Source organism: Pongo abelii, chromosome 8 (genome assembly GCF_028885655.2).
Source record: "Pongo abelii isolate AG06213 chromosome 8, NHGRI_mPonAbe1-v2.0_pri, whole genome shotgun sequence".
NCBI lineage: Eukaryota > Metazoa > Chordata > Mammalia > Primates > Hominidae > Pongo > Pongo abelii.
This window is the reverse complement of record NC_071993.2, coordinates 83,487,340-83,506,440: the sequence shown is the minus strand read 5'-3', so window position 1 is coordinate 83,506,440 and position 19,101 is coordinate 83,487,340. Positions and strand designations below refer to the sequence as shown.

The following is a 19,101-nucleotide window of genomic DNA, read 5'->3' as shown; positions in this document are numbered from 1 at the left end:
GATTTGTGTTTCAAGGGCAATTCTACATAACTTAAAACTAGGTGAACTGTTGTTTTCAAGACGATTCAAATGTGCCTCATTTTTAAAACACGTAGTATTTATTCTTCTGCGAAAATAGGTAATGCAAGCCCACGATTTAAAAAGAAAACATAAGTCCTAAAAGGTATGTGAAAGGTAAGTCTCCCTCCTCACCCTCTCATTTGTCTCCCCAGCCCCCCTTCCCGAGACGACTACTGTTTCTCAGGAACCCTTCCCTAGCCATTCTATGCAAACGCAAACATAAGCGAGTGTTTTAAACCAATTATGCCACATTATACACACCGTGGCAGCACCAAAATTGCTATTAAACGCCTCCGGGCGTAAAGGTGGCAATCTGCTGAGGGGTGTGGGGTGGGAAGAAGGAGACTATCTTGATGCAGCGGTTTTGCTCGTCAGGCACCCGATTTCTACTTCTTGTTTTTGTTTGCATGCCTTTACAAGGCTGTCGGAGATCGAAGAGAAGGTAAACCCACCAAAGCCACCCCCTGGCACTGCCACGATAGCCACCCTGCTCTGCACGTTTCTGTCTCAATCTATAAAGTACATTCTATACTTTCATGGAGTTAAATCGACTCACTTTCAAAAAAGAAAAGAAAACAAAACAAACAACAACAAAAAAAAAACGCCTAACTCTGAAGGTAACTTTCAGAGTCTGAAGGTAACTTTCAGAGCCAGGTGATTTCCGAACCAGGTGATTTCCTCCCCGCCAAACGTGCAGCCTCTGCAGCCTGCTTGAGTCGTGTCCTTAGGAAATGTTCAGCCTGGCACGGAGTTGGAGGGGCGAGCCAGGAGGAGAGAAGCCCCAAGACGAGAGACCGAGGTGAGGGCGTCCTGAGCCCGGGGCCCGCTTTTCTTTTCCCAGACGAATGTTTCCAAGCAGAAGACCCAAGTCCTCGGGTCACCCTCTCTACTGGGGATGCTCCAGCACTGGGACCGAGTTCGAGCTCTCGCCTCTGTCCCGGGCCGCAACTTCCAGGCGCAACTGGACTCCCACGATCCGCAGGAACCGGGTCCCCTCCAGTCTCCCTCCCGGAGCTTCGCGGCGCCGACTGGCACCCCCAGGAGGGCAGGACTCCAGGGAGTCTCCAGGACTCCTGAGGCCCCCCGGCCCGGGCCTCCCGCCCGCCCGGGTCCCCGCATGCCCCTGGGTGAAGGCAGCCGCAGGTAGGGGGGCGGCGCGGCGCTCACCTGGGCAGGAGCGGAGTCCTCGGCGCCCGCGGGAGAGGAGGAGGCGGAGGAGGCCATGTTGTGGGGCTGCTGCTGCTGCTGCTCCTTCCAGGAACTCCAGTCTCTCCTCCCCGTCCAGCTCCTCGGGCCTCCAAACGTGGGACTTCTTGGGAAAAAGTTCGGCCGCGGCTCAGGAACACCAAGCGCGGCCCCGCGTCGCCCGCCCAGCGCGGCCCCTCCTCCTGCTGCTGTGTCCGCTGCGACCGCCAGGTGCCCGCGCGGGCCGGTGCGCTGGGGGCGGGCCCGGCTCAGGTAAAGGCGCGGCTGGGCCAGAGGCCGAGGCTGCGCTGCACCCAGCTCCCCGCGATCACATCCAGTCGGCCAGGGCCCAGGGGCCAGGGTAAGAGGCAGATGGCCTTAGGGTGACTAGGAGCAGCAGAGGCAGCTCCAGGAAGAGAGGGAGGGCGAGTCCCCTTTCCTCCGGGCTGCTGAATAGTTTCATTAGCCAACCCCATAATAATAATAATAATAAAATAACATGGCTTAAGGGAATAAAATCATCTTTAGGCAATTTCTTTTTGCATTTTTATTATTATTAATCTGTAGCATACGATCTACGTAAAAGCAATGTTTCCCAGGCAGATAGCTTCCGAGCAATGCCCACAGCCTCCCTTCCACCCCGCCGAGGTCCTGGCAGCACTCAGATTGCTTCAGCTACGTGCCCAATTAAAATATTAAACTCTGGAGCTGTCCGGGGTGGGAGGAAGGCACTGAGCCTGATCCAGCAACAGAATGGGGAGCAGGGGACCTCTGAGTGTCCTTGTTTCTAGGAGCTCATATGATAAGGGTTTTGCTGCACTCCTGTCCTGGACAAGGCCGGCAGGATAGGTGGATATCAGGCCACTGCCCCCACAGAATTTACTATTCTAGTTGGTGTGGGGCGAGGGGAGCAATTGCCCTCACGTAATGTCTCCTAAAGGGAGTACATCTCACTTGGAGTCACGGAAGATAGGTCTAGTCGGTGCACCGAGCAGGGCCAGGGCATTAAATGACTGTGAATCACATACTAAGAAATGGATTCCGTTTTGCATTCTCTTTCAGTTCTTCTGTATACAAGGAGAAAGTATTCTCTCTCAAAGGGTAAACTCCCTTTTATCACAGAGCAGGCTCCAGGCTCAAAGCCCTAGGTAAGCACTGGTATCTAACTGGAATTTATAACATTGTTTCATTTTCATTGTTTAGTTCCATTGTTTATTGTTACTGTTATTTTCTATTTAAGGCAAGTGAAAGTGGGTTTTCTATTTAAGGTAGGGATCCAGAAGTTCTTTCCTAGCAAGTATATATGTTTAAAAAATATTTTAAAAGGGTAATTGTCCAGGTGGGACTGGGATCAGCAAAATTTCAAAAGGTAGGCAGGGAATGACTAAAGTATGGGAAACATACTTTTGCCAACAAGTAACAACTAAATACTGGAAGGATTTTATTACCAGAGAACACTGCAGTGAGTTAGCTATGTCTCCCATCTAACACCTTGCTCATTTTCTCCGTAACACACATTAAACTGAAATAACGTTTATTGGGCATTAGCTCTGTGTTGGACCCTGTGCTAAGCACTTTATTCATGTTGTCTCATTTAGTCTTCACAAAACCCTTGCAAGACAGGCAGCACAATCTGGAAACTGAGTCTCTGAAACATTATTTAGCCAAGGTCACACACTAATAGAGCAACAATAACTCTTTAGGCATTCTTAACATGAGCTTTATAAACCACTTCAGAATTTAGCAAGTCCATAAACCCCTTAAAATTTTATGTTAAATTCCATGTGCTATTTCACAGGGAGAAAGCACATCATTTTCATCAACTTTTCGAAAGGATTTGTGTGTCCCCAGAAAGTTAAGAACCACTGTCATCATTATTTCCAAGGCTATCCTATGCCTTGGATTTTAAGGTCCGTTGGGGCAAAAGTCCTGTTTTCTTTTATCTCTCACTGGGCCTAGCCTAGTTCTCTATTCCCTCAGGCACTCATAGGAATTAGTTGCCCAAATTGGATGTGTGAAACAGACAATACAGACTACAAGGGCCAGGTGCTAGTGGCTTAGGAGACGCATCACCTTGGTAAAGCCTGCACAGACACAGGTATTTTACAAACCAACTCCCTGGCACCGATACAGCCACAGAGCCATCTTAAACAAGAGGCAAGCAGCCAGCCAGGTAGACAATAGAGGGAGAAAAAACTACAGGAAGTTAGCACAAAGAGCAGCACCTGGGAGAGAAGCTCAGAAAGGGGTGCTTCCCTGCAGAGCTATTCCAGGCAAGTCTGTTGATCTGGCTGTCTGTTTCTGAGAAATACTTGTGTTCCAAAGCATCAAAGGCACTTCCCCTCCTCCAGAGGCACGCTGCAACACAGCTGAAAAGCTAACTGGAAGAAGTAACTGACAGTCTGGCAACATCTCTCCTACCTTTAAAGATTAAACCAAAAATCTTTCCACGCAGCCTATGTTTGTCTCTAAGTTTGTCCTCCTCTCTGTTTCTCTTTTCACAGCCAAGTATCTTGAAGGGATAGTAGTTGACACTGGGGTCCCTATTTTCTCACTTGCACACTACTTTATTTATAGGCATCAGGCCTCTGCCCTTCCTCAGCTACTGAAACTTCTCTTTTCAAGTTATGGTTGATCTCCTCTTTGCCACAGCCATGGAAGACTTTTCTAGACCATATCTAGGCTGACTGTTATCTCCTCCTTAAACATCTTCTAGGATTTTGGCCTTGGTCTGCCTTGTTTCTCACATCATGCACTATCTCTTTGTGACCTCATTCACATTAAGGCTTAGCTATCACATAATGACTCCCAAATCCAACTAAAACAATTTCCCTGAATCCCAAACCCAATTTCTTCTCATCCAAAAGGGAAAATATCATTTCTCCTTTCCTACCCCCAAGGACAACAGAATCATGTACTCTACCAGTGCTCCCTAGCCTAGCACCACCAAGCAAGCAAGACCTTGAAGTCAGGGGAGGAGACTCTGCCCCCTACCTCCCAATCCAATCAGATATTGAGCCCTTAAATGTCCCTTCTTATACATCTCCACTACATCCCTGCTTTTGATTCTCTAATGGCTATGATTTATTGAGCAATTACTATGTGTCAAACCATGCCAACTTGCATTTTCTCATCATCTCTTACCTGGACAACTTCAATATCCTCCTAATTTTGTGTAGTATATCAGCTCTGTCCAATCTTATGATTTGTCTAAAATTTCAAATCTGTTCATATGTTTATACAATGTTAAATAATTACTTAGTAGCTCATTCTATCTTTCACAATAAAGGTTAACTCAGCATGGGTCCTTGTCCACTTCTTCCACTGGATCTCAGTTGCTCTCCATCACCATTTCCATCTCCATTCCCTTCTCCCTCTACCTCAGGCAACATACACACACAGCCATTCTGAAATACTTGCAGTTCCCCACAAACATCAAAGCCATTGTCTTTCTGCAAGCCATTTCTTCTAACTAGAAAACTCTTTTCCCCATCCTTCAGTTCTCTGCTTCACCCATCTTCTCTGCCTGGTTAACTCCTATTCATCCATCAAGACTCCTCTCAGAAAATACATCTTCGAGGAGGCCTGACTCTTTGTCTATTACAATGTAGTTTGTTGCCCTTTGTTCTGCCAAAACACCCTGCAGCATACCCCTAACAATTTTGAAGAATATGTTCCCAAACATTTTCTGCAATTCAGAAATCTAAACAATTACAAAAACTAGAAACCTAAACAGAATTGATATGAGGTTATTTATAGTTTTTATCCCATTTAGTGTGACTAGTTCTATGTCTTAACTATGAAGTACTTCCCCAGGCCCTTTTACTGGTATTATGTGATATATAGTGTGTATACCATATCACTATTCTAAAAATTCTAAATCGCAAACATATTTGCCTTCAGGGGTTTCAGATAAGGGTTATAGACATATATAACCATTGCTTTTGTTGCCTGTGTGCCATTTTAATCATGTGCTTCTTGATGCTTTGACTATCTTTTTCATGTCCAAATCACCATGACCTAATGCAGTGTCTGGCTCACTCGAAGTTTGCTAAATAAATTAAGGGTGTAGTTATGAACTTGGACTGTATTTCATAGAACTGATTCCTGAGGTTGAAACCTGACACCTCCCCTTGCTTCCCAATTGACTGTTCCTCCTCTAGGCTACTATACCTTGCGTGCACGTCACATTTCTAACTGTAGAATAATTGTTTACACTTCTGTCTCTCCAGTAAGATTGAGCAGGTTAAGAAGAAAGATGATGATATATTTACTAATCTTTGCATTTCTGAGTTTGCAATGCCTAACACAACGTCAGACACATTATACGTGCTAGGAATCCATTTTGTTAAATGATAGAGGTTAGAAAGGAAACAAGGAGAGAGAAAGAAAAGAAGGGAAGTTTTTTGTTGTTTGTTTGTTTAAGATGAAGTCTGGTGGAAGGTGAGTTAATCTCTAGAGAACTATAACATTGGGTTCCAAACTCAGTCACTTCATAGCATTTGCCTTTTTTTTTTTTTTTTTTTTTGGTCACCCAAGCTGGAGTGCAGTGGTACAATCATAGCTCACTCAACCTCCTGAGCAGCTAAGATTACCAGCAACGAGACACCCCACTCAGCTAATTTTTTGATTTTTCATAAAGACAGGGTCTCACCATGTTGCCCAAGCTGGTCTCAAACTCCTGGGCTCAAGCAATCCTCTGGCCTAGGCCTCCCAAAGTGTTAGGAATTACAGGTGTGAGCCACCAGACCCTGCAGTTTGTCACATTCTTGCACCACCTTTGTTACTTAATGTTTTTATTTACATTAATTTACTTTTTATCTAAACACATATTTTAACCCTTATCCCATTTTATTAAAGGGAAGCTGAGTTACAAGGAAATATAGCCACTGAGTCAGGGTCACACAGACCATGACTGGCCAATTAGAGCCACCAGATTTCTGTCTGTAGTCATAGATCTTCCTTCGTAGGCATCCACTGTTTGAAACTGGAGATTCTGGTCTGTTCCTCATGATGACACTGTGGTCATACGGTTAGGTCCCTCAAATGGTGCGATGCATAAGTCTCTGGTGTTTCAGTTAGACTCCTCCCTATTTGGACAAATTTGGTCAAACTCTAGTCATGTTTCCTGTAGTGGATAAATGGTCAGAACTTCCCCAACAGTCCCAGGCTGGCTGACCATGGACAACAGGACTCTCACTTTACTTGGTATCATAAGGAATGACATAGTACCTCACGTTTACTTGTTTGTTATAAAGGATATTACAAAGAATACAGATGTAGAGATGTATAGGGCAAGGTATGGGGGAAGGGGTGTAGAGCTTCCATGCCTTCCCTGAGGGACCACTCTCCAGAAACCTCCGCATGTACCGCTATCTGGAAGCTCTAAACATATTTATCTTTAAAAGAAACTTTCTTTTAGTACCTTAGGAAAAATCACTTCCACTTACACTAAACACACAGGATGAAAACATTATTATACATTTCTTGTTTTATTCTGTATTCTGTCTTAACCCCTCTCTGTTAGAAAGAAAACTTAGCAAGCACTAGAGGGGCATGAAAACCAGAACTGGATGCAAACTTTCTCCTTGAAATTATCAGGAGGGAAAGAGAAGCAAAAAAGTAGTCACATATTATGTGATTCAATATTATTTAATCCCCTGTCCTTAAGCCACCTACTGTTACCAAGAACCATCAGTAGAAATGGGATTGAACTTTTCTCTCTCTCCCTCACTCAGCTTCTGAATTTATGACATTTCCCCATAGCCACACGGAGACACTATTCCTTCCAGAGTAGTTTCTACTTTAATTAGACACTAACAGTTATGTTTAAACAGCAGAATTTTTTTACCTGACCATTAGCAAGAGAGAAAAGCTGGTTTTTTACATAGTATCTATGAAATCTCCAAGAAACAAGGAAACAAGAGTTAATACAGAAAGTTTTAGCCTGTGAGAAATTTTGTGTAAAGTTCAAGAGATGATGTTTAATGAACGTGTGTTTCTTTCACAAAAGTAGTAATAGAAAACATTTCTCAAAGAGATATATATTTGTTTACCACAAGCCATGGGGAGTATGATAGTACTTAGAAATATGTCCCTTAATTTGTAACTTTAATGAAGGAAAACAGCTCACCAAGTGCAAAGTTGAACCAAAATGTTTTCTCTCCTGTGGCTTTTGGTCTTTCCCCTCCAATATGGTCTCAACTGGGTAGAAACTCATATTTTTAAATACACAATAAGGATCATGGCTTAGCATCTTTTTATCAAAATCAAGTGGAATGAGAGTATAATGTTTATTTATCAAGTTAGTTTTGCAATCCCATGTAGAATATGGTTAAGTAACTTATTTTAGTGTCTATTTCCATTTCTTAATCCTTTAAGTTTTTTTAAAACATTTGAAAGGAAATAGAGATTATCTGATATATTCTGTAAAGTGACAAACATTGTCTGACTCAACATATTTGAGATAACTAATTGTTGATTTTAAAAATCCGGTCCCAAAGTAGTTTATGAAATAGGATAAGAAACTTCATACTAGAGTTACAGAGAACAAAATAATCAGTGTGATTCATTCTACTTTATCTCCACATTTTGATTAGAACTTTTCATCACTTCTTTTTATTCCCTTTGGTCTGGGATTTCAAAAACATTTAAAGTGATGGCAATATGTATAATGGTAATATCAATCTTTAAAAATACACATAAAAAGTTAACATAAAGCAAAACTAACTAATTAGTGACAGAAAATAAACTGGTAACTTTTAACCACTTATAAATAAGAAAAAGCAAACTTTGTTACCTTTGCCTGAATTCCCAGTGAATTGAACTGTGTTGGTTCTAGTTGCGGGTGTTTGGGAAAGAAAAGGAAAGAGAAACTTTATTTTGTTCATTGGCATGGCAGCTAGGATGCAGGGGAAGAGGAATAAAAAAAGTGACACCCTCAGAACAGAATTTGGGGGAATAAAGAGGGCCAGACTTTCAATTAAAATATTTTCATCTGGCCAGGTGCTCTATCTCACACCTGTAATCCCAGCATTTTGGGAGGCTGAGGCAGGTGGATCATTTGAGCCTAAGAGTTTGAGACCAGCCTGGGCAAAACACCATCTCTACAAAGAAAAAAAAAAGAATTAAAAATTAGGCGGGCATGATGGTGCATGCCTGTGGTCCCAGCTATTTCCAAGGCTGAGGCAGGAGGATAGCTTGATCCCGGGAGGTGGAGGCTGCAGTGAACTGTGATTGTGCCACTGCACTCCCGCCTGGTCAACAGCCAGACCCTGTCTCAAAAAACAAAATTTTATTTTTATTTCTTCCCACATACTCCTGTTAGTCCTTTCTCATTTCACCCTTTACTCTCCTCCATTCTGATTCTAAACCAGAATCAGGCTCTCTCAATTCATACATGTTTTCATCTTATTTCTGAACAAAGGGAAAAAATAATCTGGAAAGTACTTGATCTACTCCATGCATGCTTTGATTCTAGTGCCTATGGAATTGCCTGCTTTAGCCTTTGTATTTTGTAAAACTGTTTCTAATGGCCTTGTATGGAACCTCTTCACCTAGGAATTCTAATCATATACTACTTACGTGATATGAGTCTTGAACTTCAAATCTGGATTTTTCTATTTAAACCAGAAAGTAAATAAATTTAATAAAAATAGAAACATACCAACACAACTCCCCAAAACTATGGTGCAGCAACTCTGGCTCCACTCTCAGAGAGACCCCAAAATTTTTGGTTACTTGGACATCCTGTAACTGATCATTTTATTTTGCCACACTCTTCCCCTTGCCCACTCTTTCAAGTACAGTATATAGCTTGCTTAAATTTCACATTGAAAGTTTTGGAAAGCCATATGAAATTATTCCAGATACCCGCAGGTTACTAACAAAACCATAATTAGGGATCAGCAACTTAGTAAAAATTGAAACTAGAGAAACAGTCTTCATAATCTTTAGCCCAGGCAGTCCCTTGTTTCCATATTATCATCACTTTCTGTTCTGAGCACATACTTTTCATGCTTCTGCATATAGTTAAACATGTTTCTATACTCCAAAAAGTTGTCATACCCCAGAGCCATTTACATCATAATTACAGTAGAGTTGAACATTTATATTAAAATTGTTGGCAGATGGCAATTAAGGTGCTAGAAAAATTAATCTTTTCTGGAATGTTTCTTACAGATGGAGATAAAGTATTTGGAGGAGGGAGGAGAGGGTATTAATGCATTTACACAAGGATACTCATATGGAGCTGGGGGGCAGTTCTTCCCCAAAAGGAAACATTGAACTCAAAGTTCCATGAAAGCAAGGACTGTGGCTGTCATGTCTACCATTTTATATCCCAGCACCTAGCACTGGACCTAGTATAAATTTTGTGCTAAATTAATATTTATTGACTGCATGGATGAACTCTCTATTTTATTATGGTTCTTCCAATTTATTGCTATCTGTTTTCCATTGCTTGCCTTCTCTTACCCTGAAATTATGCATCTAGAATGAATTATTTTAGTAAAATTATTGATGAACATAATGGAAATATAGGGGCATTATATAAATATTACATACTATTGGTTGATTTGTGTGATGATGACATTTGAAGTTTATTTCAAATGCTTCCTTTTATTAATCACGTCTTTACAGCCGGGGCCTTCTCTTTGGCAGAGCACTTACAAAATATAGTGCATGACACACCACTAATGTTTCTCTGAATTATCCGCCTCCTTCTTGTACAGATACATCTCATCTCTCTTACATTCCTTCTACCCTCTACTCTTCATTACAATCTAGATCAGGGATCAGTAAACTTTTTATTTTGAGGGCCAGATTGTAAATATTTTAGGCTTTGCAGGCCATTATGGTTTCTGTTGCAACTATTCAACTTTGCTATTGTAATGTGAAAGTGGCCATACCTAACAAACAAACATGGCTGTATTCCAATAAAATTTACCCACACAAACAGGTGGTGGACTAAATGGGCCATAGTTTGCTGACTACTGATCCAGTTTGCTAGCACACCATCCTTTCGTTTTCTAAAATATCACCGTGTACTTAGTCTGTGCTGAGGATTATCACACTTAGTCCCTAGAACAAATTTCCAAGAGGACATTATTATACCCTTTTTATAGGTAAGGAAATTCATGCTTAGAAGGCTGATTTGATCAGATTCACCTAGCCAGTGAGTCAAGTAGCCTTGTCTGTCCATATGACAGCCCCATCTCCTTTCAGTGGCCACTGTCTCTCACATGCAGTACTTCCATTGTCTCCTAATTTGCCTCCTTGTTTCCCTTCCTCCTCCCTACAATTGACTCTCCTAGCAGCATCCAGAATGATTTCTTAAAATGTAAATTACATCACATGGCTTCCCTACTGAAAACCCTACAATGGCTTCTCTTGCCTTTGAAGTTGAAACCAAACTCCTCACCCTGCCTACAGAGTCTGACATTGTCTGGCCCCTGCCTCCCTGTCTGACCTCATCTTTGCCCTATTGTTCTTCTCCTGCAGGCCCCAGCCACACCACCTAAGTTCTGTTTCTGAGCCATGCCTCGTCCTTTATGGCCGCTGCACATGATGTTCCTTCTGCCCAGATCATCTTCCCTGCTCTTCCCCCAAGTCCTCATCATTTGCTTTCTTCTTGTCATTTGAATCACAGCATCCAAGTCACTCCCTGCCTCCTGCCCCCCACCCCAGAAAAGCCTTTCCTGATCCTCCAGTCTATGCTTTATCATCAAGCACTTTTTTTTCTCTGCATAGTGCTTATTACTATGTAGATTTGCTATTGTTCTTGACCTGTCTACTTCACTAGAATATAAGCTCTATAGAAGCAGGGATCTCTTTCTCTCTTATTCACCACTATATTGACTCTGAGTATCCAGTAGTGCTTGGCATATAGTAAAGACTTAAGAATTATTTATAAATATTTGCTAAATTAATGTTTATTAACCAAACTCTCATGCTCTTCATCACATTTTACTGCCTCAGGACTGGCTGAGGCCATTTCCCATGATACACATCATAGCATTTTTGGGGGGAAGTGTTTGGTTTGTGTTGTTCCATTCAGATCCCTTAAATTATAGTCCCACAGACATAGCAGACAAAAACAAAATACACGAACTATGTTTGGCCAGTTCAATGAACAAAGATGAAGATATGCTCCATTTAATGAATAATACCCGTAAAAGTGACAGCCCCATCTTGATGTGGCTAGAATATGATTCTCCAGACAGGCAGTCTTGCTGAAATGATTTAGCTTTTAGAGTGTCATTCTTCAAATGTCTCATTTAAAAATGAAAAAGTTGTGGTCTAAAAGAGAAATAACTTCTATTTCATACAGAATTCATGGGAAATTGACAAAATTTCCCCATAATTATGCCCTGTCATAAATAAGGCCATGTGTTTCTATGAACATATATGATTACAAGTTCTTTAAGTGTAGGGACCATGTCTCTGCTTTCCCCTTGGCACTGAACACACAGGATATTTAATAAATTCTTCAATGTCTTAAGTTAAAAATAAGGGGGTGAGGGACAGTTGAAGTGATTGATTTCAAGGCAGATTCAGACTCTAAATTCTGAGCCTATTAAAAGGAAATGATAAGCACTTGTCTTGTAATGCTAAACAGTATGATAAAAGGCCAGGATAAATATTTAGAAGAACTACTCTAAGGCCCTGGATAAATAACTTCAGCTTTTTCAATCTCAGTTTCCTTATCCACTGAATGCAAAAAAGGATTGAATTATATGATTGTTAGGGTGTCTTCCAGTACTGACATTCTACGGTTTATGATTTCATCAAGACTTTAATCTCAGAAGGCAAAAAAAAAAAAAAGCCTTAAATCTAGTTAAATAAATCATGGCTATTAATATGAAACACCATTAATATAAAAAAAATTAAAAAGAGCAACCAGAATATTTGGAGATGCTTGTAACTATATTCTTCATTCACTTAGTTGCTCATTCATTCATTAAATGATATGTATTTGAATTCTTTTAGGCATTTTACTAGATGTTTTGAGAGGACTGAAACTTGGGGATATTTATCAAATACCCAGTACATGATGAGCTTTAGGAATATTTATTAAATACCCAGTACATGCTGAGCTTTAGGAATATTTATCAAATACCCACGACATGCTGAGCTTCCTAAGCAGACGGGAGAGACAGCATGAATCTTAGAGTGTGTCTACCTGATTCTACTCCAGGCTCTACCTCCAACTTTCTGGTAAGTAATATTTTTCAAAGATTTGGTTTTCTTATCTGTTGTAAAGGAATTGGATTTACTCTCTGAGCATCCTTGAAGAGCTGATAGTAGACACATAGCTGAATAGAAGGCCTGGCTCTTGCTTCAGAAGGAACATCGCTTTGCCCACACTGAGGTGATTGCACCCATAGTGCTTGGGAAGGAACATGCCTAACTCGGTGCTCCACAATATGTGCTTGGTGCCCTTTGCAAGAGCATGATGAGTTGCCCACAATGGTTTTAGATATTTAGATGCATCCCATTTAGAAATAAAACTTGAGGACATTAGGACAAACTGGTCAATGAATGTCATTCACCATAAGACTGTTTCTGATTATACACTGCACAGCAAACTTAAGATGCTCTAAAATCTTAGAGCTCATGTATGAAATAAAATTGATAGTGGTTTTCCCAAATTAGAGAACACCTTGAAACTTTACATGGCATAATCAATAATAAGTCTGAAGCCAAAATAATTTTTTCTAAACAAATTTGGATCAATTAAGAGGAAAAATTGAATTATCTTTTCATTTTCTCTATAGAAAAATATTACAAAACTGTTGTCAAGTTTCAGCCCTCTCAAACTCTGAATTCTCCCTTGAATATATCAGTATCAAAGAAGAGAAATATAGAGAAAGCAACAGTATGATAAGGGGTGGCTTCTCAAAATGCATAAGATGGGGCCTGGGCTTTAATGAAAAGGTAGAATTCAGAAATTACTAAGTGGATTCACAACTTAGGAAGAGATTACAGAGTACCTCATCTCCAAATGCGTGTCATATTCTAGGCATGCCAAACGAGTTTCCTCTACTGTGTTACCTCCAATTCATTGGTCTGAGTTCAATGGAGAGCGCCACCATCCATTGGTGATGCTGTCACAGGTCAGAGATGGGGTGAAGGGACTGTGTGTGTCACATGCTTGCCTTACCCGTTCAACTCTCTCAGGGATGTGAGAAAATAACCAGAGACATTTGTTTTCAGGAGAGGGTCCTCTTTCTTCCTTCCCAAATCCTACTGCCTGTCAGCTCCTCTGCCTCTCAGACACCAGTATGTGTGTGGTAGAAGGTGAAGGCATGGAGGTTTCTGGGACGATGTCAGTGCATGCAGAGAGATGTGCATAGGGGCCTTTAAAGGGCGAGAGGGAGAAGATTACCTTGACAGGATGCCAGGTGAAGAGAGGCTCAATCTAAGAGGGCCGGACCCTCTATGCATGCATTTTCTCCACTCATTATTCTTTCGGCTATAGCCCCTTTATTTTCTCATTTCTGGAAATGATCAGGTATGTCAAGGGAGGAGGATAAAGAAGCAGAAGAGTATATGCATGGCTTTGAAGCTCTTCAGGGACATGGGGTGTGGAAAGGCCAAAGGGGCCCTCTCCATCTGCTGGGCCCTAGGCCACCATGCCTGTGGCATTGCTCCATGTACACTCTGATGGGCAGCCATAGTCATAGACATAAACATATAATGATATCAATAAAAGCCAACGCTAAGACTTTACCATATGCCAAACACTGTGCTAAGTACTTGGGGGTACATTTTCTTTTGATCAGAAACAATGTAGCAAAATGGAAAGAGTTTGTGAGATCAGGCCGACCTTGGTTTGAATGTGTGTTCCATCATTGATCACTTGTAGGATTTGGTATAAAATAGTTCATTTCTCTAAGCCTCTGTTAACCTATGTATGAGAAGATATTATAATAATACCTACTGTGAATTGTTGCTATAGTGATTTGGTAGACTTTGTGTAAAGCGCTCACCACATAGTAGACCTTCACTAAACAGATATGATTGCTCTCATGGTTATTATTATCACCATTGATTCCTGGTGAGAGCCTGGAAGAGATGATTATCAGCTGCCAGGGATAATTAGACCAAAGAACATCCAGGAAGATTATAGACACAGGCTTTGTTCGGAGGTGCTTGTGGGTCCCTGTGGCCAACAGGACAGATAGTAGAGTCAGAAATGAATGATCCTGACCCACTGCAATGGCAACAAAAATGTCCTCCCAGGGCCTTGATGAGGTAAAGCGTATGTGGTCCTAGAACGAACCTGGCAGGAATTCAGGGAACAGAGGAGGTAGGCTTGGACAGGTCCTCTACCTGCTCCCATTTTCCCTCACCTCCAGCCCCTGTTCTCCTGGTGCCTTGTGCACAGCTGACAGTAAGCCCACAATAACTTCTAGGAAGCATCCACAATATGCCAAGCCTTGGGCTAAACCCATTATCTACTAAGGCAGAGTGCCTGTCAGAGATATTGCAATTTGAATAGACAGTGGAACTCTCTAAGATCTAAAGAAAGGCAGCTCTAATGTTGAAGGGCAGGCAATGTGATTCATTGTTCATCCCTCTGATTTACCAGCTATAGCCATCCCCATTGAAAACTTCCACTTTGGGGATCAGGAGAGTGTCATGCTGTTCTAAGCCTGATGTATCCATCTTTTATGGCTGCTGTAACAAACTATCATAAACTTGATGGCTTTAAAAAAGCACGAATATATTATCTTTCTGTTCTGGAGGTCAGAAGTTTGAAATGAGTTTAAAGGGCTAACATCAAGGTGTCAGCAGGGCAGGTTTCTTTTGGAGGCTCTAGGGGAGAATCGGTTCCCAGACTTTTCAGCATCTGGAGTTTGTTCTCACTCCTTGGTTTGTGGCCTCACATCATATCACACTTTCTCCCCAACTTCTGTCATCACACGGCCTTCTCTTCTGTAGTCAAATCTTTGTCTCCCTCTTAGAGTAATGCCTGTGATTACATTTGGAGCCTATCTAAATAAGTTGGGATAATCTCCATCATCTCAAAATCTTTTTAAGATTACTCTTTTAAGAGATAATCATATCTGCAAAGTTCTAACACCACAGAAGGTAACATTCACAGGTTCTAGGAATTTGGATCTGGATATCTTTGGGGTTCATTATTCAGCCGACCACACCATATGTTAAAGGATGGCATGAACTGCCTCATTTTGACACATTTGAGCAGGCCCTTTAGTGTTCAAGTGAGGTATGTTCCAACCCTAGAGCCAGATCCTATCTGTTCTTGCTCAAGGAAGTTTCTAGAACCACAGCACTGCAAGAGGCCTCTGAGAATAAATCTAAATTCCTCATCTTATAGCTGAGAAGACTGAATATTTGCAAAACGCCGTGCAGTGATTCGCCCAGGTTATTCAACCAGACTAGAGTCCAGGTGTTTACACTCCAAGTCCCCTGTTCTGTCCTTGATTTCTTTAGAAAGCTTTGAATGTAACTGTTTCTTGATAAATGTCCATAAGTTTCTAAGTAAGCAAATGTTCTCTCTTTTGTGGAAAGACTGTGGCAAAACGTTCCTCTAAAAGCCAGTGCAGCTGGAAATTCACCTATCAGAGGGTAGAACAACCAAAATGTATGTGTTACAGTGTTGTGTATTTTTGATTGAGTCCATGAGCTTTGTTCCATAGCTTTGGAAATTTTTCATGGCCTTTTCCAAGCTCAGCTGGCATTGCTGGCAGGATGGAACTTGTCAAGACACATAGATCTTTTGGAGAAAGGAGGAAATAAACCCACGATCTTGCAGTAGGTGGGCACCCTACCTCAATCAGATTCACCTGGAGGGCTTTTTTCTCTGCCATTATACCTTATGGCAGTGGTGTCAAGATGAGAAGACTGGAGCAGAAGCATTATCTGAAACTTGTTAAAATGCAAATTATTGGGCTTCACTCCAAACTGGATTAGAAGTCTGAAGTTAGAGCCCAGCAATCCATGTTTCAGCAGGCCCTCCAGGTGACTCTGCTGTAAGCTAAAGTGTGAGAACAACTTCCTTAAAGTAATGCCAGTTTTCTCTGGGTGAAGAGGGATGGTGGGCAGAAGGAAAGAGTGAGAACACAGCTGGCTTCCCAAGTAGAGAAGGACTGTGGAAATTATTATGGTTGAGGATGTTTTCTTTTCAGGTGTGTTTGGGTGGAAAACTCTATGACTGACTGGACAAAAAGCATTGACTGGCAGCTGAACAATAAAAGGATGGAGGCATGCGCATAATACTGTGTAATGCATTCAGGAAAACTCAGGAGTGTGGTTTGGGGTGACAACAAGGAGAACAATTCCAACCAGTATGACAGAGAGACTTGCACTACAGAGAAAAAAAGATCTCACTTCCCAGTAAGCCAGAGACCTGAAAAATAAATTTTTTAAAAAAAGTTTTCTCTGAACAAAAGAGTAGGGAAAGAGAGATGGATTACCAGCAGCAAAATCATTAAAAGAGAAACTGGCAATCTATTGGGTAACAGCAACAGAAAGTTGTTAAACTGGTTTAAAAACAAAAGAATTTAGGAGCTTACTGTTGGAGACTGCCTTGAGTTCAATTTATCATGGTGGGGTGTAAAGTGCAGTGACAAAAGGATTTCTTTCTCCTCTTAGGTCAAGTTGTGAAATATGGAGATAGGATACAGCACTCTTCAAACTTGCCAGAAAGCAGAAATTCCTCCTTATGCCTGGTGGGACAGAGATCTAGCACAGTGGTTCTCAACTGGGGGCTATTTGTCCTCTAGGGCACATTTGGCCAAGTCTGGACACAGTTTTGATTGTCACAGCCTTTAGGGTTGCAACTGGCATCTAACAAGCAGAGGCCAAGGATGCTGCTAAACATCCTACAATACATAGAGTTAATATTATTATTCTCCACAAGGATTATTCAGTTCCAACATAAAATTAAAAAGCTTCTGCACAACAGTGGAAATAAGAGCAAAGAGACAACCTACTAAATGGGAGAAACTATTTGCAAACAGTGCATCTGACAAGGGATTAACAGCCAGAATACATTAAAAACTCAAACGACTCAATAGCAAAAACACCAAATAATGTAATTAGAATGTGGATGGAAGACCTGAAGACATTTCTCAAAAGATGACATACAAAAGGCCAACAGGTATATGAGAAAATACTTAATATCACTATTCATTCCAGGAAATGCAAATAAAAACCACAAGATATCACCTCACCCCAGTTAGAAGGCCTATTATCAAAAGGAAAAAAGTAAATGCTGATGAGGATATGGAGAAACAAAAGTGCTTGCACACTGTTGGTAGAAATGCAAAGTAGTACAGCCATTATGGAAAATGGTAAGTGGGTTCTTCAAAGAGAACTACCATATCATCAAGCGGATCCCATTACTGGGCATTTATTGAAAGGAAATGAAATCAGTATGTCAAAGAAGTGTCCTCATTCTTGTATTTATTACAGCATTATCCACAATAGCCAAGATATGGAATCAACCTAAGTGGCCATCAGCAGATGAATGGATAAAGAAAATGTAGAATAAATGCACAATAGACTACTACTCAGCCATAAAAAATAAAATTCTATCATTTGTGGCAACATGGATGAGCCTGGAGGACATCATGTCAAGTGAAAGCCAGACACAGAAAGAAAAATACTGCATGATCTCATTCATTTGTGGAATCTAAAAAATCTGATCTCACAGAAGTAGGAAGTAGAACAGTGGTTACCAGTGGCTAAGGAGAGTAGGAGGAGGGTGGGAGGAGGAGAGATGGTCAACAGGCACATAATTACAGTTAGATAGAAGGAATAAATTCTGGTGTCCTATTGCACAGTAGGGTGAAAATAATTAAGAATATTATATTGTATATTTCAAAATAGTGTGGTGGCTTACGCCTGTAATCCCAGCACTTTGAGAGGCCAAGACAGGTGGATAACCTAGGTTAGGAGTTCGAGACCAGCCTTACCAACATGGTGAAACCCCATCTCTACTAAAAATACAAAAATTAGCTGGGCATGGTGGTGTGTGCCTGTAATCCCAGCTACCAGGGAGGCTGAGACAGGAGAATCGCTTGAACCCAGGAGGCAGAGGTTGCAGTGAGCCGAGATCGCGCCATTGCACTCCAGCCTGGGTGACAGAGCGAGACTCCATCTCAAAAATAAAATTAAATTAAAACTAAAAAAAGAAAATAGCTAGAAAAAAGGATTTTGAATGTTCTCACCACAAAGAAATAATAAATATTTGAGGTAACGAGTAAGCTAAATACCCTGATTTGATCTTTACACAATGTATACATGTATAGAAACATCATACTATACCCCATAAATATGTATAATTATTACGTGTCAATTAAAAATAAAATAAAACTTAAAAGAATTGCCTGTAGTCCCAACTACTCAGCAGACTGAGGCAGGAAAATCACTTGAGCCTAGGAGTTCCAGCCTCAGTGAGAAGTGATCGTGCTGCTGCACTCCAGCCTGGGTGACAAATAAATAAATGCATGAATACATAAATAAAGAATTATCCCGCTCCAAATATCCATAATGCCAAGGTCAGGAAACCCCGGTCAAGGGTAAAGCGCCAAGCCAGCACCATCTCTGTCACATATTAAATATCATGAGGAAGCTACAGACATGAATTTTAGCTTAATGCAGATGCTCCTTTACTTACAATGAGGTTTCGTCACAAAAAACTCATCATAAGTTGAAAATATTGTAAGTCGAAAATGCACTTAATGTATTTAAGCTTTCAAAGTTAATAGTTTAGCCTAGTCTTCCTTAAATATTCTCAGAACATTTACATTAACCTACAATTGGGCAAAAGCATCTAACACAAAGCCTACTTTATCATAAAATGTTGACCTGCGTATATCG

The 19,101-nt window shown here is 41.1% G+C and overlaps 1 protein-coding gene and 1 long non-coding RNA gene across 4 annotated transcripts in view; one reads left to right on the top strand and one right to left on the bottom strand.

Moving 5' to 3' along the window:
* ANK3 (ankyrin 3) overlaps positions 1–1,496 on the bottom strand; it is a 701,719-nt gene extending 700,223 nt beyond the window's left edge. For 2 of the 3 annotated variants that reach the window (XM_054521780.2, XM_054521785.2), the window contains exon 1: positions 1,228–1,467. In XM_054521780.2, coding sequence (XP_054377755.2) covers positions 1,228–1,284 — 57 coding nt within the window. In that variant the 5' untranslated portion in view covers positions 1,285–1,467. Of the gene's footprint in view, positions 1–1,227 lie in introns of all 3 variants that reach the window. The other variant, XM_054521804.2, reaches the window with a different exon arrangement.
* A 24-nt stretch (positions 1,497–1,520) lies between these two features.
* LOC129048526 (uncharacterized) lies at positions 1,521–9,781 on the top strand. Its single transcript, XR_008510902.1, has 3 exons — positions 1,521–1,606; positions 2,308–2,393; positions 9,427–9,781. It is a non-coding gene; the product is annotated as an uncharacterized LOC129048526 (long non-coding RNA).
* Positions 9,782–19,101: the final 9,320 nt, after the last annotated feature.